The sequence below is a fragment of the Scyliorhinus torazame genome, chromosome 2 (genome assembly GCF_047496885.1).
Source record: "Scyliorhinus torazame isolate Kashiwa2021f chromosome 2, sScyTor2.1, whole genome shotgun sequence".
Taxonomy (NCBI): Eukaryota; Metazoa; Chordata; class Chondrichthyes; order Carcharhiniformes; family Scyliorhinidae; genus Scyliorhinus; species Scyliorhinus torazame.
The window spans coordinates 119,117,032-119,138,951 of record NC_092708.1 but is presented as its reverse complement, the minus strand read 5'-3'; the positions used below and the strand labels follow the sequence as shown (position 1 = coordinate 119,138,951).

The following is a 21,920-nucleotide window of genomic DNA, read 5'->3' as shown; positions in this document are numbered from 1 at the left end:
GTGCTATATATGAGTTTGAAAATTTTATTTGTGGAATTGTTGCTCAAACCTGTTGCAGTGTACAAATTGTTCAATAACAGCACGAACATTGTAAATTTGGGAAAGCAAATACAAAGGCACAAATGAAAATGCAGACGACACAAAGGTTGGTGGAATTGCGGATAGCGATGAGGACTGTCTGAGGATACAGCAGGATTTAGATTGTCTGGAGACTTGGGCGGAGAGATGGCAGATGGAGTTTAACCTGGACAAATGTGAGGTAATGCATTTTGGAAGGGCTAATGCAGGTAGGGAATATACAGTGAATGGTAGAACCCTCAAGAGTATTGAAAGTCAAAGAGATCTAGGAGTACAGGTCCACAGATCACTGAAAGGGGCTACACAGGTGGAGAAGGTAGTCAAGAAGGCATACGGCATGCTTGCCTTCATTGGCCGGGGCATTGAGTATAAGAATTGGCAAGTCATGTTGCAGCTGTATAGAACCTTAGTTAGGCCACACTTGGAGTATAGTGTTCAATTCTGGTCGCCACACTACCAGAAGGATGTGGAGGCTTTAGAGAGGGTGCAGAAGAGATTTACCAGAATGTTGCCTGGTATGGAGGGCATAAGCTATGAGGAGCGATTGAATAAACTCGGTTTGTTCTCACTGGAACGAAGGAGGTTGAGGGGCGACCTGATAGAGGTATACAAAATTATGAGGGGCATAGACAGAGTGGATAGTCAGAGGCTTTTCCCCAGGGTAGAGGGGTCAATTACTAGGGGGCATAGGTTTAAGGTGAGAGGGGCAAAGTTTAGAGTAGATGTACGAGGCAAGTTTTTTACGCAGAGGGTAGTGGGTGCCTGGAACTCACTACCGGAGGAGGTAGTGGAGGCAGGGACGATAGGGACATTTAAGGGGCATCTTGACAAATATATGAATAGGATGGGAATAGAAGGATACGGACCCAGGAAGTGTAGAAGATTGTAGTTTAGTCGGGCAGTATGGTCGGCACGGGCTTGGAGGGCCGAAGGGCCTGTTCCTGTGCTGTACATTTCTTTGTTCTTTGTTTTGTTCTTTGAAAATCGCTTATTGTCACAAGTAGGCTTCAAATGAAGTTACCCGTGAAAAGCCCCTAGTCGTCACATTCCGGCGCCTGTTCGGGGAGGCTGGTACGGGAATTGAACCACGCTGCTGGCATACCTTGGTCTGCTTTCAAAGCCAGCGATTTAGCCCTGTGCTAAATGGTGTAAAATTTAATACATGTATCAAAAAGACCAGTTCACATCTACCTATTTGACCTAAAAGCAGACGATGGAAGGTGTGGAATTCCATGCTGAAAGTAGAAAGTAACATGTTGATTTTGTTGTACCCAGATGAAAATGTGATGGCATTCATATCTCTTGGCAAGTAACACTTAACAGTTCATTGGTGACAAGTTCATCTCTCCTTTGTTGTACCCAGGTGAAAATTTGATGGCATTCACACCTCTTGTAGGACCAATATATAAGTACAGAAATCTTTACTACCTAACATAATCCCTGAAAACACTGAAGATGATGACTGTATTGAAAACTGTACTGTTTTGTGATCTGCTGAATATGAACAGAAGGCCATTGCTGTCCTCAGGTGTGGGAAAACTGGACATAAACTCCCAAGAGATGAATATCACATACTGAAAACTTTTGTGCTTACATCTCTAGGTGATGAGGGTGAAGTTACCAAGAGCAATGGTAAGTACGTGGCTACGGAGGAAGCAGTCCTATACACCATGCAACAAGCCCACATTAAAACTGGCCATGGTCGTGAAAAGATCACTCAAGAAACTTTCTGAAAAGTATGCAAACATCCCACGGTCTTTTATAAGAGTACATCAGCCACCGAGAGAGATGCATAAAAAAGCATTGCGGGCAGGGAACAGAAACAGGAGTGGTTGTGAAAGCTCTGCCTGTCAACAACTTGAATGAACATAGACAAGTAGACCTGGCCGACATGCAAAGTATGAAGGACGGAAGTTATCCTTTCATACTGCACTACATGGAGTACCCAACCAAATTCCACGTCATTGTCCTCTGAAATCCAAGACAGCAGCTGAGGTCGCCCATGAGCTGCTTTTCATATTTCTAGATATCAGAGCCTCACATATTCTTCAGTCAGTTAACATAAGAGAGTTCACAACACAGGTCACCCACAAACTGACAATACTTTGGGAAGAACAGGCATCCCAGATATCCTCAGAGTCAAGACTCTGTGGAATACAGTTATGATGATAAGAAGGTGAAACTAATGGCTCGGATGTGTGACAACAACTGTGTTTAGTGGAGATATGGTGTCCATTTTGATCAGTAGGTAGAGCAGTTACCATGAGGCTGTAAAGATGGTTCCTTATCAAGCACTGACTGGAAACAAATCACGGTGTGGTTTCAGATCAAAGTTGCCAGTTGAGTTCTCAAACAGAATCTCCACAGCCACTGAAGAAGAAGACTGGAAAAACATTTTGAGGAGAACATGGAAAATCTTGATCCTGAACTAGCCCCAGTATCATCCACCATAGATGACCCTAAGTTGGCCCCTGGGCCACCCAACAATTACAACCCTGTGCCAGCCCCCAGACCATTCATAATGGACGATCCTGAGACATCCCTGGGACCATCCTCCATGAATGACTCTGAGGCCACTGAATTATCCACAAGAGAGGAGTCTAAATCTGATGAAGAACTTTATCCTGTCAGATGTGCAAACTTCATCCTGTCAGATCCAAAAAGACGAGGTGTTGGGTGTCTTAAAAAAATATTAAGGTAGATAAGTCCCCAGGGCCTGATGGGATCTACCCCAGAATACTGAAGGAGGCTGGAGAGGAAATTGCTGAGGCCTTGACAGAAATCTTTGGATCCTCACTGTCTTCAGGGGATGTCCCGGAGGACTGGAGAATAGCCAATGTTGTTCCTCTGTTTAAGAAGGGTAGCAAGGATAATCCAGAGAACTACAGGCCGGTGAGCCTTACTTCAGTGGTAGGGAAATTACTGGAGCGAATTCTTCGAGGATCTACTCCCATTTGGAAGCAAATGGACGTATTAGTGAGAGGCAGCATGGTTTTGTGAAGGGGAGGTCGTGTCTCACTAACTTGATAGAGTTTTTCGAGGAGGTCACTAAGATGATTGATGCAGGTAGGGCAGTGGATGTTGTCTATATGGACTTCAGTAAGGCCTTTGACAAGGTCCCTCATGGTAGACTAGTACAAAAGGTGAAGTCACACGGGATCAGGGGGGAGCTGGCAAGGTGGATACAGAACTGGCTAGGTCATAGAAGGCAGAGAGTAGCAATGGAAGGATGCTTTTCTAATTGGAGGGCTGTGACCAGTGGTGTTCCACAATGATCAGTGCTGGGACCTTTGCTGTTTGTAGTATATATAAATGATTTGGAGGAAAATGTAACTGGTCTGATTAGTAAGTTTGCAGACAACATAAAGGTTGGTGGAATTGCGGATAGCGATGAGGACTGTCAGAGGATACAGCAGGATTTAGATTGTTTGGAGACTTGGGCGGAGAGATGGCAGATGGAGTTTAATCCGGACAAATGCGAGGTAATGCATTTTGGAAGGTCTAATGCAGGTAGGAAATATACAGTGAATGGTAGAACCCTCAAGAGTATTGAAAGTCAAAGAGATCTAGGAGTACAGGTCCACAGGTCACTGAAAGGGGCACTGAAAGGGGCAACACAGGTGGAGAAGGTAGTCAAGAAGGTTACGGCATGCTTGCCTTCATTGGCCGGGGCATTGAGTATAAGAATTGGCAAGTCATGTTGCAGCTGTATAGAACCTTAGTTAGGCCACACTTGGAGTATAGTGTTCAATTCTGGTCGCCACACTACCAGAAGGATGTGGAGGCTTCAGAGAGGGTGCAGAAGAGATTTACCAGAATGTTGCCTGGTATGGAGGGCATTAGCTATGAGGAGCGGTTGAATAAACTTGGTTTGTTCTCACTGGAACGAAGGAGGTTGAGGGGCGGCCTGATAGAGGTCTACAAAATTATGAGGGGCATAGACAGAGTGGATAGTCAGAGGCTTTTCCCCGGGGTAGAGGGGTCAATTACTAGGGGGCATAGGTTTAAGGTGAGAGGGGCAAGGTTTAGAGTAGATGTACGAGGCAAGTTTTTTACGCAGAGGGTAGTGGGTGCCTGGAACTCGCTACCGGAGGAGGTGGTGGAAGCAGGGACGATAGTGACATTTAAGGGGCATCTTGACAAATACATGAATAGGATGGGAATAGAGGGATACGGACCCAGGAAGTGTAGAAGATTGTAGTTTAGTCGGGCAGCATGGTCGGCATGGCCTTGGAGGGCTGAAGGGCCTGTTCCTGTGCTGTACATTTCTTTGTTCTTTGAAGCTGGCACACCAGGGTTTTACATAGGAAGCCAAGCAGATGATGGAAGGCAGCACAAAGTCACTTTGAGCTGTTGGTGTTGGAGACAATGAGGCTGTCCCAGTGTCAGCATTTGGCCGCAGCAAAGGTGACCAACCAAATGTTATAAGTGTGCTGCTGGTAGCAGATAGGACTAGCTACATTGGAACAGATAAGGCAATTGCAAAAGGCAAACTTGCCAGGAATCAGTTTGAATTTGTGCAGCAAGTGGACTGAGTGTAGAAGACTATCCCCCAGAACAACTCAATCTTTGTGAGATTGTACGTGCTCAAAGTGTTTGCGGTGGGCAAGGGATGTCACTACATCCTGTTTATCAAGACCACGTTCCTGCTTGAAAGCAACAGTGCCTGTCACAGACACGAGCACTGTGACAACATTGACCAGTGCTGGCATGTTAAATATGTACGAATTGTATTTATGTTGTTTTTGCAAACATTGATGTATAAGCTCTCTGAATGGTTTGGGTGTGATCCTAAATTAAATATATCAGAACATTTTACCTTTGTGAATGAGATTGAGATTGTATCTTTTGTTCATAAAAGTTGGTGACTTTTGTAAACTGGGCAAGTTTTCCAATGCTCATTTCATGAACTGGGTGGTCAAAGTGTCTTTCATGAACTGTACGGGAAGGTTTCCCATTTCAAGAAAGTGAAATGAAGTGTTAAAGAGGAAAGAGTTAAAAGTAACACAGAAATATGTAAATACAAGGGCTTAGAGAATGAGAGATAAACAAGTATTTAGATAGAGAGAAAGAAAAATAAATAATTAATACAGGATTGAGAAAGGCCTTTCAGTTCACCTTAGCTTATTTATCCAGAATGCAGGTGCAGCTTCCTACCATCACTGCAGCAATGTCAACTTCCACCCCCCACCCCTCACCAAACCCTTACATGATCAACAATTGCTTCCAAAATTGTACCAGTGTTTGTGCCTTAAGTGTCAATCCTGGAAGTTTATTCTATGCCTTGCCACGCCTGTGAGGAAGAATGTCTTGCTATCAGTCCTGAAAAAGTCTCTTCCTAATTTGAACCTATGTCCCCTTGTCCATGAGCAATATCATGGGTATATAATAATCTTTAGTTGATCTGATCCCTACTTGGTAGATTATATTCAAAACATTTACCCTGTGTAGGAATTAAATAAGTAAGTTACGTAAGACACTATTTGGAATCCTGTCTGATTCTCTTTATTCTGTCAAGCCATGATTAAATAACAAAAAGAAATAAGTTGGTAAAAGGACATCAGCAAGGATTTATGCAAATTACTATTCCAACCCATCAATCAAGGTGAAAAAACTTACCGTGATGCCAAATTTCAGGATGTCCATGAAAATAAGAGCCTATCCCATGGCCAATGAAATAAGGACACACTTGCAGGTCATTGACATCTGCTATCTGACTATAAATAATAACAAAATAAATAATCAGTTCTGCCATTAACATAGAAAGCTGGTGCAGAATACAATATAAAAAAAGTTTTTTCTATGCTTTTTCTTCCAGGTTCTCCTCATTCCATACAGCCCAGCTAGAACAGCAATATTTTCTCAGCCGCTGTCAGTGCTGCTGGAACCTCATTTCTTATGCTCTTTCTTGTAAAGGGGCTGGGGGTGGACCTCGAGTAATGCTTGTTTTATTTTGTTGAACAGGTTCTGCAAATCACCAACAACTAAATGCTAACTGGGATCTGCTACACTTAATTATCAGGGAATTCAGTAGTCTCTTTAATGACAACTATACACCAGACTGCATGGTAAATCATAGAATTCCGACAATGCAGAAGTAGACCTTTGGCCCATTGCGTCCGCATCGACCTTCGAAAGAGCACCCCACCTAAGCCCATTACCCCGCCCTATCCCCATAACCCCTCCTAGCCTTTGGACACTAAGGGGAAATTTAGCATGACCAGTCCACCTAGCCTGCAGATCTTTGGACTGAGAAAGGAAACAGGAGCACCCGGAAGAAACCCACGCAGACAGGGGGAGAAAGTGCAAACTCCACACAGACATCTCCCAAGATCGGAATTTAACTCGGGTCCCTGGCGCTATGAGGCAGCAGTGCTAACCACTGTGCCGCCCCATGATTGTGCTCTAGCTTACAATTGCTATCATAAGTTAGGCATCTGAGGTACATGAGAACAACATTTGTTGACCAGGATTCAGGTCTTCCCTCATTTTGTCCTCAGGGGAAAATGTATCAATTACAATCAGTACCTTGTTATGTGACCCTATTGAGTTCAGAAACTTACCTTCCTGGAATCTAGAATACATTAATGTTGCAGTATTCTATGATGAATATCATGTGCAAATATTGATTATGTGTTCTGGTTTAAGATTATTTGAAAATCTGTTCTAGATGTGAAAGGTGTAGGTTTTTATTTAAATCACATCCTTTCAGCATATATAATTATACATGGCATATTCTGTATGTTCAGCTCAGTAACACTGCTGTTTTGATCCCTACTGATATTACTTGACAAATCAGATCCTAGAATGGAACCTGGCTCGATAGATCATATTTTTATATAATTTTTAAACCATGAAAGATATTTACTGAACTCAGTCACAACAGTCTGCTGTTGACATTTTAAACAAAAATATAATACAATTATTAAACAAGAAACGTCAACTATATTATACAAAAGAATTGGAAAGATTTCAACATAGACACCAAGAAAAAATTATTCAAACTCATGCTGTCCCTTTTATCCCACAAATGCCCTAACAGACCCAACACTCCAGTGAAGAGGTATCACTATTTCCACACCAAGGGTGGAGCTGGTTCAGTTGTAAAAAGGTTTATTTTCCACTAGACTTCAAAACATTGACTGGAAGTCCTCCCACAATTGCTATCTCCCTTGAGATCCAGAAAACTTACTCTAAATTCACGATTATTTTGACTTCAGTGCAATACATGTGAGCTCCCAACTCATTTCTTCAGCAGTATGGCATCATTTTCAGCTAGAGAGAGTCTTAGACCTTTCTGTCTTCATTCTGTGTTATATCCATACTGACTGGAACTAAAACTGATTTTCTTGGGCGGAATCTTACATTTTTTCAAAGGTCAGGCTCAGACTGAAAGCTCTCCAGTGTTTTCTCTCCAGAATTTGAGCCTCTTTAAAGAAAAAAAAATGAGTGGGCATAGTTTACTCTGGCAGGGTGGGGCCTGATAGAGCCAGCAACTGGCTCCAAAGAGATCAGGACGCCATCTTTAAAGGGTGCCCCGATCAGAACTGAAGTTTTGTTCACCCCCGCACCTTTCCCAGACAATCATCAGGGGCTCCCCAGCCCGCAACGGGTGTATCGCCAGCCTTTTCCCCCACCTTCAATGGTCCCCCCCCCCATGCCTGCAAGATCCCTCCCCAATACCCGCTCTGCACCACAATACATAAATGGAAATCTCCACCCCCAATGGGGCTACCACGAGGCCCACATCTGGCATTGCCCCCTGGTACAGGTTGGCACTGCCATGGTGGCACTGCCACTGTTTATTATAATCCATTTAAATGAGCTTCTCGCCCTTTGAGGGACTCCGCCTAGTTTCACATGCGACCCCACCCAAACCTCAGTCGCCCCAGTGCTGACCCTATGGATTCACCTGCTCCAACCGATTTTCCAGCTGCCAACCTGAAAATGCAATCCCCCAGCAGTTATATCACCACAAGCCCAGCAAGGAGGACACGGGAAAAGCTGCCTGCATACCAGTCACCTGACCCCTTTACACCTAGAGGCTCACCGGAATGAAGAGGAACTAAGGCCTGTGAGCGACTCCACTCCCCAAGATGCCTAGATTGAACTTCCCTGCCCCGAGTTGAACCTATTTGGGTTCCCCCATGTCCTCTCAATTGCCCCTTCTGCAACTGGCACCCTGGATGGTAATGGCCACCCTGGATGGTAATGGCCACCTGAGCACTCACCTCCAATATCTCCTTTGGAGGTGAGGCTGCCTGGTTTTCGCTCTAGTTCCGCTGTTGTAAATCACGCTGACATGACGTCATACTAGTGACTCATGAATACTCAGTGAGCTGGGAAGTCCTGGAAAGAGGGTTTACTCAGCCGTGGACTTATATCATGCCTTCGATGAGGGACCTGGAAAATCGGAAATCGTGATCTCGCCGGAGAGAATAGCGTTTTCCAATTCTGACTGAATTTGCCACCTGCGTCACCGTTCTGACTGACGGCTAATGTGGGCTCAAAATTGCCCCCTATATTTCTGTGCGGGTCTTTTCTCTAATCCCCATGTTTCTAGGCAACAGCATAGTTTTTTTTCTACTTTTTGTGTTTGTTTTAATTTCCCTAAACTACTAACGCATTGGTAACCCATCTTTTAAAGAGTCGTAAAAGTTAATTAAAAATTTATGTACACAAAGAGGGTCCCAGACCTGCTGGCACCCAACTCACAAAAACTCCTAGGTTTCACCTTTCTTAACACATGAATGAAAAATAAAACAAACTTAAAGCTATATCAGGGACGTCATTCTCCGACCCCCCAGCGGGTCGGAGAATGGCCGTTGGCCGCCGTGAATCCCGCCCCCGCTGGTTGCCGAAGTCTCCAAAGGGAGAAAAGTCGGCGGGGCATTAATGGCGCCGCAGACGTCGGAGAATGGCACGGGTGTGCGCAAGGCAGCCGATTTTGGGCCTGCCGATATTCTCCCGTCCGGATGGGCCGAAGTCCCGTCGACGTGATGACGGGTCACGTCGACGTAAATCAAACCTCCTTTTAATCGGCGTCAACCTGTGCTCCAGGTTCACGCCAACCAGCGTGGAGGTGAGTGACGGCCTGGGGGGCTGGCCGCTGGGCAGGCGATGGCGTGGCCGCAGTCTGAATGTGTGGGGAGAGGTGTGTCTAGGGTTGTGTGTGTGTGTGTGCGTGTGTGCGCGGCGGGGGGGGGTGGTTAGAGTGGGGCTGGGCTCCGGGGGAGTGCCGGGAGGGGGGGGTCCGTGCCGGGGGAGGAGGATGGGGGGCCCGTGCCAGGGAGGAGGATGGGGGGCCCGTGCCAGGGAGGAGGATGGGGTCCGTGCCGGGGAGGAGGATGGGGGGCCCCGTGCCGGGGAGGAGGTTGGGGTCCGTGCCGGGGAGGAGGTTGGGGGGCCCGTGCCGGGGAGGAGGTTGGGGTCCGTGCCGGGGAGGAAGATGGGGGGCCCGTGCCGGGGAAGAGGATGGGGTCTGTGCCGAGGAGGAGGATGGGGGGCCTGTGCCAGGGAGGGGGATGGGGGAGGGGGGTCCGTGCCGGGGAGGAGGATGGGGGATCCGTGCCGGGGAAGAGGATGGGGTCCGTGCCGGGGAGGAGGATGGGGGGCCCGTGCCGGGGAGGAGGTTGGGGTCCGTGCCGGGGAGGAGGGTGGGGGGCCCCGTGCTGGGGAGGAGGTTGGGGTCCGTGCCGGGGAGGAGGTTGGGGGGCCCGTGCCGGGGAGGAGTTTGGGGTCCCTGCCGGGTAGGAGGATGGGGGGCCTGTGCCGGGGAGGAGGATGGGGGTCCGTGCCGGGGAGGAGGATGGGGGGCCCGTGCCGGGGAGGGGGATGGGGTCCGTGCTGGGGAGGAGGATGGGGGGCCTGTGCCGGGGAAGAGGTTGGGGTCCGTGCCGAGGAGGAGGATGGGGGGCCTGTGACAGGGAGGGGGGATGGGGAGGGGGGGTCCGTGCCGGGGAGGAGGATGGGGGGGTCTGTGCCGGGGAGGAGGATGGGGTCCGTGCCGGGGAGGAGGATGGGGGGGCCCGTGCCGGGAGGAGGTTGGGGTCCGTGCCGGGGAGGAGGATGGGGGGGCCCGTGCCGGGGAGGGGGATGGGGGGGGGGGTCCGTGCTGGGGAGGAGGATGGGGGGGTCCTTGCCGGGGAGGAAGATGGGGGGTCCGTGCCGGGGAGGAGGATGGGGTCCGTGCCGGGGGAGGAGGATGGGGTCCGTGCCGGGGAGGAGGAGGGGGGGTCCGTGCCGGGGAGGAGGATAGGGCCCGTGCCGGGGAGGAGGATGGGGGGGCCTGTGCCGGGGAGGAGGATGGGGGGCCCGTGCTGGGGAAGAGGATGGGGGGCCCGTGCCGGGGAGGGGGATGCGAGGGCAAGTGAGTTGGTCCACCTGGCCAGGTGCCAGCCTCCAACAGTTGGACCCATGCGATCCATGCCACCTGGCTGGGGGGGAGGAGGGGATATGGGCAATGATGACTTGTCATCGTTCCCCCCCCCCCCCCCCCCCCCCCCAACCCCACCACCAGGCTGTCGTGTTTTCCGATCATCCAGCGATGTTGGCCGCCATGGCGGCAGCCGCTAATGTCCATGTTGCCCTGGATGAGGAGGAGGAGCGTGCCAGAGAGGCGGCGCAGGCTGCCGCAGAGGGGCAGGCGGCAGCAGCCCAGGCTGGAGGGACACCTGACCGACAGGACGAGGAGGGGGAGGAGGACGTCGCGGCCCCACGGCAACGGAGGCACCCAAGGGCGCCCCGTGTGTACCGGCCCCGGCAGTCATACCACGACCTCACGGACCGGGAATGCAGGAGGAGACTCCGGATGAGGCGGGAAACCGTGGCACACATCTGCCACCTGCTGGCACACCTGTCACCGCGTGGCACTGGCGGGGGACACCCTCTCCCCGTGTCCGTCAAGGTTACGATGGCCCTGAACATTTATGCAACGGGGTCATTCCAGGCACCGAGTGGGGACCTGTCCGGCAAATCGCAGACATCGGTGCATCCGGGCAGTGACAGATGCCCTATATGCCATGGCGCACCGCCTCATCTGCTTCCCTGTGGACCGGGCCAGCCAAGATGCCCGGGCCGTGGGCTTCTCTGCCGTGGCCGGGTTCCCCATGGTCCAGGGCGCGATTGATGGGATGCCACCTGCAGATAACAGGGCCGTGTTCACCAATAGGAAGCGGATCTATTCGATGAACATACAGGTGGTCTGCGACCACCGCATGATGATCCTGCACGTCTGCGCCCGTTACCCAGGCAGTGTACACGACTCATACGTGTTGTTGCGGTCATCCATCCCCCGGCATGTACGAGGGACGCCATCCCCGGCTGAGGGGCTGGATGCTGGGCGACAGGGGCTACCCATTGCGATTGTGGCTGATGACGCCTATACGGAGGCCACGCAATGAGGCGGAGAACCGCTACAATGATGCCCATGTAGCGACAAGGGGAGTGATAGAGAGGTGCTTTGGCGTGCTGAAGATGCATTTCAGGTGCCTGGACTTCCTGGGGGCGCCCTCCAGTATCGGTCAGGTAGGGTCGGCCGCATCATTGTGGTGTGCTGCGTCCTGCACAACATAGCCCAGCAGAGGGGCGATGTGCCGCAGGCAGAGGAGGGCGGAGTGGAGGAGCAGCAGGAAGAGGTGCAGTCCTCCCCAGATGAGGGGGATGGGGGCAATGGTCAGGGCAGACGAGCTAGACACAGGCGGGTGGCTGGTCCACCGTTACCGGCTGGCCCAGCGGGCACGGGACAGACTGATAGCCGCCCGCTTCACTGACTAGATGGGCGTGGGAATCGGGTAGTACGGCCACAGACCGCACACCATGGCAACAGCCGACCACCCACACCCCCCCACCCACCCAGCACCCTCACCCCCTTCCCCAACCCCACCCACCCCACCCGCATGCACACCCCCCCCCCCCCCCATTGCCGATCCACCTGCGGCACAATGGCCGGGCTCACACAGTTGCGGGTGGACGCGTGTCTATTGCAGGCCATGGAGTGATGATGACAACCCGCCCTGCAATGAGCTCCTGGCTCCACATCGTTGGACTATGTCTGACCCATGGCCACAGTACCACCATCCACCCGGACCATCCCTGCATGCGGCTGTGACACTGCAGCGCACGGGTCCCGTCCTCTGCCCGGGGGGGTGTTGATGGCGGCCCAGGGGGAAGGGGCAGACTCACCTGAGGCTGAGGTAAGACCACCCCTCACACACACACTTGCGCTCAACGTACATGACACCCCCGCACGCTTTGGACAGAGCACAAAGGCAGCTTCTGTAGGTGTAACATTGACTTTAATAACCAAAGGAGTTCATGCAGGTGCCCTAGCCCCTAAAACTCATCTGTGCCCTGCACCCGTGCCAACTTACTCAGTGTCTAATTGTTTGGCCTTACGGGCCCTTTGACTACGTCTACATGGTTCCCCAGACGGTACAGCAGAACTGGAGTTGGACTCCTGTGATTCCTGCCCTCTGACACGGGATCCCTTTGGCGGCCGTTTCCTGGGGCTCCTGGCCTAGATGGGCCAGGCTGCGGCCCGGGCGACTGGGATGGCGAGCTGCCAGCCTGTCCTGCCCGTTGCCCACCCGATGCACCTGGGATGGAAGGGGGGCGGGGTGGGGGGGAAGTCCGAGGTGTCGCGGTGTTCCGGGACCTCCCCTACAGGGGGACCCGGGACGGACACACCACCTCCTCCTCCCTCGGGGTGCCCGATGGCCCCCAGGCCTCTACATGGGTGGGGGACGCGAACGGACTGGCCATCCGACGGCCCCCCGACATCTGGCGCTGCCAGTCCTGGAGGCCCGTGCTGGTATCGACAGGGGTCTGCAGGTTTGCAGCCATGGAGCCCAGGGGATTGGCAAACCCTGTCTGTGACGGTTGTGATGCCGGTTCGCACATGGCCAATGGCGCCGATGCCCTCAGCGATGGCCTGCTGAGACTGGGGCTATGGCCTGCAGAGACTGGGCTATGGCCTGCAGAGACTGGGCCATGGCCTGCAGAGACTGGGCCATGGCCTGCAGAGACTGGGCCATGGCCTGCAGAGACTGGGCCATGGCCTGCAGAGACTGGGCCATGGCCTGCAGAGACTGGGCCATGGCGTTGAGCGCCTCTGCCACCTGGCGCTGGCACTGGCTCATGGCCTCCTGTGAGAGGGCAGCCATGTCCTGGGCCACAGACGCCGCCTGCACGGAAAGCCCCAGGCCTCGCAAACCGTTCCCCATGTCTGACACCGTCGCACCCATTGCCTCCACCGCGGACGCACCCGTGCGGTGTCGGCCTGGGTGGCACGCATGACCGGCACCACTCCCAGCTCCTGGACGCGGGTGGACTCCTCCACCTGCGACTGCAGCCGCCGCAAGTCGGCCGTCACCCTCTTCGCTCGTCTCCGGGTCGGTGGTTGCATCGGATCTATGGGTGGGTGTGGTAACTGCAGGAACACGGGATCCATCTGGGCGGCAGATGTTCGCTTGGGCTGGGCTGCCCTCTGACCGCCCGGCCCTCTGCTGCTCCTACCTCCACCTGCTGTACCGGGATGGCTGTGTTGTGCGTACCAGTTTGTGTACCAGACGCCACATCACTAAAGTGCCCAACGAGGTGAGTGTTTCTGCGATGGTGGAGGGTGTTGGTGACAGCAGTGGCGTTGTGTCGTGCACTTCGACCCACTCTGAGTCCATGGCACTTTGGGGTGGGGGTTCGTCTCCACCCATCCACTCTGTGTCACTGGTCCGGTATTTCGTCTTCCTGGGTAGGGGTGTCCCGGGTAGGGGTGTCCCGGGTAGGGGTTGTCCTGGCTCGGCTGTGACGGGGGCCTGTGGTTGCCCCTCTCGTCACTGGGTGGCACACGCCTGCGTCGTCGCACCCACACGTGACGGGGGCGTCGTCTCCCTGTTACTCCAGGTCCTCTCCGTCTCCCGTGGTCTCCAAGGGACATTCCTGCGGGCGTCGCATGCCGGAGGGTCCGGGTCTCTCCGTCTCCCGTGGCCTCCGAGGGGCATCCTGCGGTCGGTCTGCATCTGCGGGATGGGTTGCCTCGGACGTTTGCTCCCTGCGATACACAATGAAGCATGCATGGTTAGACACGCAGGCAGTGATCAGGTGATATGGGGGAGGGGGATATAGGGGAGGGGGGATATGGGGACGGGCTGTCGGTGGCTCACTTGCTAGTACGCCCCCCGACCTCTGCATCAGCAATCTCCCGGTCCTCAGGTCCGCCAGCCAGTTCCAGGGCCCTTTCCTCGTGTTCGGTCAGTGGCCTCTCATCAGCGGGGCCTCCTCCAGTCCTCACATGCTCCCTGGTGTTGTGTGGGCGTTGCTCCTGTGGCGGGGGGGGGGGGGGGGGGGTGGCAGGGGTAAAAGGCAACAGTGTTAGACAGGTATATGAATGCACGCCATCGGTTGCGCGGCGTGCATTCATAACCTTAACCTCTGCACCTATTGCAGAGGTTAAGGTTAGGGCTGGATTCACTTGGGGATATGGGGGAGGGGGAATATGGGAGAGGGGGGGATAGGGGGGACGGGGGATATGGGGGACGGGGGATATGGGGGATATGGGGGGACGGGGGAATGGGGGATGGGGATATGGGGGACGGGGGATATGGGAGACGGGGGATATGGGGAGGGGGATATGGGGAGGGGGGATATGGGGGAGGGGGGTTATGGGGATATGGGGGATATGGGGCAGGGGGACATGGGGGAGGGGGGATATGGGGTAGGGGGATATGGGGAGGGGCGATATGGGGAGGGGTGATATGGGGGGAGGGGTGATATGGGGGAGGGGGGATATGGGGATATGGGGGGAGGGGGGATATGGGGAGGGGGGATATGGGGGAGGGGGGATATGGGGAGGGGGGATATGGGGAGGGGGGATATGGGAGGGGGATATGGGGAGGGGGGATATGGGGAGGGGAGATATGGGGAGGGGGGATATGGGGGAGGGGGTATGGGGAGGGGGATATGGGGGAGGGGGGATATGGGGGAGGGGGATATGGGGGAGGGGGATATGGGGAGGGGGATATGGGGGAAGGAGGATATGGGAGTTATGGGGGAGGGGGATATGGATATCGGGCGGGGGGGGGGGGGGGAGGCTCACCCTGCCTGCTCTGAGGAGGTCGTTCACCTTCTTGTGGCACTGGGTGCCTGTCCGTGGTGTCAGGGCTGCAGCGGTGACAGGCCTCTGCCACCTCACTCCACAGACGCCGGCTGTGGCGTGTGGCAACTCTGCGGCCGTGCCCGGGATACAGGGCCTCCCTCCTCTGCTCCACTGCGTCCAGGAGCGCCTCCACATCCATGACTGGAACCTCGGGCTTGAGCGGTGGCCGGCCATCCGGTCGGGTGTTCCGGTCGGGTGGGGTGGAGCAGCGCGTCCTTATGAGCCGTCACGCCCGGCGGCCGTGTATGACGCTGCACGGCGTGAACCACGTGAGCAAGCGCGGATCCCGTCACGTCGCTGCTAGCCCATTTCGGGCCGGAGACTTCGCGACGATTTTTGCGGCGTGACGCAATCGGATTTGTGCCGTTTTTTGCGTCCGATCGGCGGACTTTGCGCCGATAACGGAGAATTTCGCCCAAGACACCAAAGTTTGAGGTCACGTACCAACCGACTCAAGAACAGCTTCTTCCCTACTGCCATCAGACTTTTGAATGGACCTACCTCGTATCAAGTTGATCTTTTCTCTACACCTTGCTATAACTGTAACATTATATTCTGCAGTCTCTCCTTCCTTCCCTATGTACGGTATGCATTGTTTGTACAGCATGCAAGAAACAATACTTTTCACTGTATACCAATACATGTGACAATAATAAATAAAATAAAATCAAAATGCAAGAGCCAATTGGGCAGTTGGCTCCCATAAATAGCATGAAGTAAATGACCTGATAGTTTGTTTTAGTTCTGTTTGAGGATAAAATCATGGCCAGATACCAGAACAGTACCAGAGCTATTCTTTGAATGGTGCCAAGGCTCTTTTATGTCTATCTGAGAACATCAAAGGCGTCTGTTTAACTCTTCACCCGAAAGACAGCACCTCTTATAGTGCAGCACACCCTTAATACTGCACTGCAACGTCAGCCAAAATGATGCACTCAAGACTTTGGAGTGATTCTTGAACGCATAACCTTTTCTCACAGAGATGATAATACCAATGAGCACAAATGTGAGCAGTAGTGTGCAGATTTTTTTCTTTTATAATATTTAGGGTAACATGCCAATTCAGATTAATAATTTAGGTTTTTGCTACAGTTTTCACTATTTTGACAAAGGGAGCTTTCCACTTGTCAAAAACATTTACGGTAATAGACATGTTTCTTTGTGGCAACGCTAATATAAGTGGTTTGCAATTATTAGATATATTACTATTTTAAAATTTACCTCAAAGACGTGGAATTATTTTTAAATTCTACGTACGATGATTTATGACTTGTCTGATAAGTATGACTGCAGGAAGTAATTCTCAGTAATAAACAAAGTAATTGAAAAAAGATTCACCCAATAACTGTCAACCAATATCATAGTTGCAAACACTTTCAGACAGATGTAGCACACATGTATTCCCTCAAAGTCTGTCTAACTCCAGCTTCAGTGAGTGTAATATACTGTATAAATTGATTTGTCATTTCTCTAATCTCAAATATGATAGGTAAAATTATGAATTGATGCTTATTAATGCTGCAATTTTAAGTTGTTTTGCTTTACAGACAGACATTAATTTGATTGAGATAGTGCATTCAGATCAGAGATATTACATCATCCGACAGAGCAGGCTTCACAATGTCTGTTCAGGCTGCAATTTCTTGATGTTAGATAAAGTTCACCCATCAAAGTTAACCTATTTGTACTCCCTCGTACTCTTAGCTAAAATGTAGAATAACTCACAGCAACTCGTTTCTTTCTTTCATTCCTGGGATGTGGGTGTCACTGGCATAGCTAGCATTTATTCCCCGTCTCCAACTGCCATTGAGAAAGGTGTTAGTGAGACCATAAGAAACAGGAAAAGGAGGCGGCTATTCGGCCCAACGAGCCTGCCTCTGCCTTTCAATAAGATCATGGCTAATCTAATTGTGACCTTAACACCATTTCCTGCCTGTCCCCATTGCACTTGACTCCCCCCATAAGTCAAAAATCTAACTCAACCTTAAACGTATTCAATGGTCCATTCTCCACCCATCTCTGGGAAAGAGAATTCCAAATACCAATGACCCCCGTCGAAAGAGAAGAATTCTTTCTTCTGAAGGCAACTAGGGATGGGCAATAAATGCTGACCTAACCAGCGACGCCCACATCCCATAAATGAATTTTTAAAAAATCACTCTTAAATGGGAGACCGTCGATTTTTAAACTGTGCCCCATGGTCTAGACGCCCCCAGGAGAAGGGAAACATTCTCTCAGCATCTACCCTGCCAAGCTGCCTCAGAATCCTAGATGTTTCAATAAGATCACTTCTCATTCTTCTAAACTCCAGTGACTACAGGACCAACCTGCTCAACCTTTCATTATAAAACAACCCTTTCAGCCAGGAATCAGCTAGTGAACCTTCTCTGAACAGCTTTCAATGCAAGTACCTCCTTTCTTAGCTAAGGAGACCAAAACTGTAGCAGTACTCCAGGTGTGGTCTCAGCAATACACTGTACAGTTCGAGCAAGACTTCCCTACTTTTATATCCCCCCCCCTTTCAATAAAGGTCAACCTTCAATTTGCCTTCCTAATTACTTGCTGTACCTGTATGCTAACATTTTGTGATTCATGCACAAGGATACCCCGATCCCTCTGTAGGACAGCATTCTGCTGTCTCTAGTCATCAAATAATTCCACCAACACGTCTATGTTAGTTTGGTGTTCGACACGACATCCCCCCCCCCCCCACCCCCGCTGAGTTCACAAGTTGGTATCATCTGCAAATTTCAAAGTTTTGCCATTGAACCAAGGTCTCAGTCATTAATCTATATCAGTAAGAGCAAGGGTCCAGTACCGACCATTGAGGAACTCCACCAAAAACCTTCCTCCAGTCTGAAAAAAACACCAATTACCCATGACTGTTTCCAGTCATACAGCTAATTTCATGACCATGTTGCTATTATCCCTTTTATTCATAAACTAGAACTTTGTCTTCAAGTCTTTTGTGCAGTACTTTATCAAATGCCTTCTGGAAGTTCATGTACGCCACATCAACAGCATTACTTTAATCAATGGCACAGTCGCAATGTCGCTGGACTAGTAACCCAGTGACCCAGGGTAATGTTCCAGGGACGTGGATTTGAATCCTACCATGGCAGATGGTGAAATGTGAATTCAATAAAAATCTGAATTGGGGAGCACGGTGGCGCAGTGGATAGCACTGCTGCCTCATGGCGCCGAGGTCCCAGGTTTGACCTCGGCTCTGGGTCACTGTCTGTGTGGAGTTTGCACATTCTCCACATGTTTCGCCCCCACAACCCAAAAGATGTGCAGGGTAGGTGGATTGGCCACACTAAATTGTCCCTTAATTGGAAAAATGAATTGGGTACTCTAAATTTAAAAAAAACTAAAAAATAAATAAATAAAAATAATCTGGAATTAAAAGTATAATGATGACCAAAAAAACATCGTCGATGGTTCATCTGGTTCACTAATGTTGTTTAGGGAAGGAAATCTGTTGTTCTTACCCGGTCTGGTGTACATGTGACTCCAGATCCACAGGAATGTGGTTGACTCTTAAATGCTGGTTGAGCCAGCGATGCCCATATCCCATGAATGGATAAAAAAAATCCCTCTCTGTTACCTCATCAAAAACTCCAGCAATAAGTGGTGTTTGATTTTGTTATGATCCCTGTTGATGTTATAATTGGACGGGAAGACCCCAGAATGGAACCCTGACTCAAAAGTATGTAACGTTTATTGATAAAACGTGGAGGAACAGAATCACAGGACCCCTAATTAATTTTAACAAAACATTTGTTAAAGATGAAAAATCTTTAACAAAGATTTATCTTAACAATTGTCCACAGGTTTTAGGATTAACATAGATTACAAAGTACATCTTAATCGACAATGGCCTCATTAACACAAAGTCCCTTTCAAGCACACAAGATGACTGGATAAATACACTCTCCAGTTTGAACCCCAAGTAATGTTTGTGAATGTCTCCTCTGAATCCATCCAGACAGTTGTCACATGAGAGTTTCCCAACTCCACTCCCAAAAGCCCACTTTAAAATCTTCTCTCATATTTTCTTTTAGTGGTTTCCATTCCAAAATCCATACCAGGTTTTCCAAATGACACTTAAAAAAATATATATATATTTTATTCAAGATTTTTGGCCAAACATAACAGTACGTAGTGTTTCTTTTACACAACAATAAAGCAATATAAATAACAGTGGCCAGTTTTAAACAAGTAAATAAATAATATATAAACAAAAACAAAACTGAATGGCAACTGCCTTGTCCAAAATAAATACTCTCCAAAAATACAATCCAACAATCCAATATACAATTACTTATAACAACTACCTATACATTTAATACAGATACAATAACATCTCTGAGAGTCCGTTCGATTCCTCCACACATGTATTCCCCCCCCTCCCCCCTGGGTTGCTGCTGTTGTCTACTTCTTTTCCATTCCCTCTATCTTTCTGTGAGGTAATTGTTTCTTATCGGGGATTGTTTCTTATCGGGGACCGCACCGAAGCTCCCGTCCTTCCCCTATGCCGTCTCCACTGCCCCCAAATTTTCAATGTAGCCACCACCACCGGGCTTGTGGTGTATTTCTTTGGTGAGAACGGCAACGGTGCCGTCACCATTGCTTGTAGGCTAGTCCCCCTGCAGGACGCCCTCTCCAATCTCTTCCACGGCGCTCCCTCCCCTTCTCCCATCCACTTACACACCATTGAAACATCGGCGGCCCAGTAGTACTCACTTAGGCTCGGTAGTGCCAGCCCCCCCCTGTCCCTACTACGCTGCAAGAATCCCCTTCTCACTCTCGGGGTCTTCCCAGCCCACACAAAACTCATAATACTCTTCTCGATTCTTTTGAAAAAAGCCTTCGTGATCACCTCCGGGAGGCACTGAAACACAAAAAGGAATCTCGGGAGGACCACCATTTTAACCGCCTGCACCCTACCTGCCAATGACAGGGACACCATGTCCCATCTCTTAAAGTCCTCCTCCATCTGTTCCACCAACCGCGTTAAATTAAACCTGTGTAATGTAACCCAATTCTTGGCTATCTGGATCCCCAAGTACCAGAAGTCCCTTGTTACCTTCCTCAACGGTAAATCCTCTATCTCTCTGCTCTGCTCCCCTGGATGCACCACAAACAACTCACTTTTCCCCATGTTCAGTTTATACCCTGAAAAATCCCCAAACTCCCCAAGTATCCGCATTATCTCTGGCATCCCCTCCGCCGGGTCCGCCACATATAGCAACAAATCATCCGCATACAGAGATACCCGGTGTTCTTCTCCCCCCGAGTACTCCCCTCCACTTCCTGGAACCCCTCAATGCTATGGCCAGGGGTTCAATCGCCAGTGCAAACAATAACGGGGACAGAGGACATCCCTGCCTCGTCCCTCTATGGAGCCGAAAATAGTCAGACCCCGTCCTTTCGTGACCACGCTCGCCATCGGGGCCCTATACAGCAACTGTACCCACCTGATATACCCATCCCCAAAACCAAATCTCCTCAGCACCTCCCACAAATAATCCCACTCCACTCTATCAAATGCTTTCTCGGCATCCATCGCCACCACTATCTCCGCTTCCCCCTCTGGTGGGGGCATCATCATTACCCCAAGCAGCCTCCGTATATTTGCATTCAGCTGTCTCCCCTTCACAAACCCAGTTTGGTCCTCATGAACCAACCCCGGGACACAATCCTCTATCCTCATTGCCATTACCTTGGCCAGAATCTTAGCGTCCACATTCAGGAGGGAAATGGGCCTGTAGGACCCGCATTACAGCGGGTCTTTTTCCTTCTTTAGGAGGAGCGACCTCCCCATTATCATTGAGTTCCAAGTACCTTTCAATACACCCCCTCACCTTAAACACCCCCTCTCATCTGCCAATAATCCTATGTCCATTCTCCAGGGTGGACGCTGTTGTTTTTCTTCCCCTATCTCCAGGTCCACCCAATGTGGAGCATGATCCGAAATGGCTATAGCCATCTACTCCATCCCCGTCACCTTTGGGATCAGTGCCCTTCCCAAAACAAAAAAATCTATTCGTGAATAAACTTTGTGGACATAGGAGAAAAACGAAAACTCCTTACTCCTAGGTCTACTAAATCTCCAGGGGTCTACTCCTCCCATCTGCTCCATAAAGTCCTTAAGCACCCTAGCTGCAGCCGGCCTCCTTCCGGTCCTGGACCTCGATCTGTCCAGCCCTGGGTCCAGCACCGTATTAAAATCTCCACCCATTACCAACTTCCTCACTTCTAGGTCCGGGATTCGTCCTAGCATACGCCTCATAAAGTTGGCATCATCCCAGTTCGGGGCATACACGTTCACTAATACCACCGCCTCCCCTTGCAATTTGCCACTCACCATCACGTATCTGCCCCCACTATCCGCCACTATAGTCTTTGCCTCAAACATTACCCGCTTCCCCACTAGTATGGCCACCCCCCTGTTTTTTGCGTCTAGCCCCGAATGAAACACCTGCCCCACCCATCCTTTGCGTAGTCTGACCTGGTCTATCAGCTTCAGATGCGTCTCCTGAAGCATGACCACATCTGCCTTGAGTTTCTTTCGGTGTGCGAGTACCCGTGCCCTCTTAATCGGCCCGTTCAGCCCTCTCACATTCCACGTGATCAACCGGGTTGGGGGGCTCTTTACCCCCCCCCCCCTTGACGACTAGCCATCTCC

General features: G+C 50.8%; 1 protein-coding gene and 1 long non-coding RNA gene across 4 annotated transcripts in view; one reads left to right on the top strand and one right to left on the bottom strand.

The window, feature by feature from the left end:
• Window positions 1-21,920, bottom strand: part of metap1d (methionyl aminopeptidase type 1D (mitochondrial)) — a 253,955-nt gene that overhangs the window by 24,092 nt on the left and 207,943 nt on the right. For both annotated transcript variants that reach the window (XM_072475958.1, XM_072475962.1), the window contains exon 7: window positions 5,698-5,795. In XM_072475958.1, coding sequence (XP_072332059.1) covers window positions 5,698-5,795 — 98 coding nt within the window. The remainder of the gene's footprint in view (window positions 1-5,697; window positions 5,796-21,920) is intronic.
• Window positions 1-21,920, top strand: part of LOC140391449 (uncharacterized) — a 147,486-nt gene that overhangs the window by 32,404 nt on the left and 93,162 nt on the right. The window lies entirely within an intron of this gene.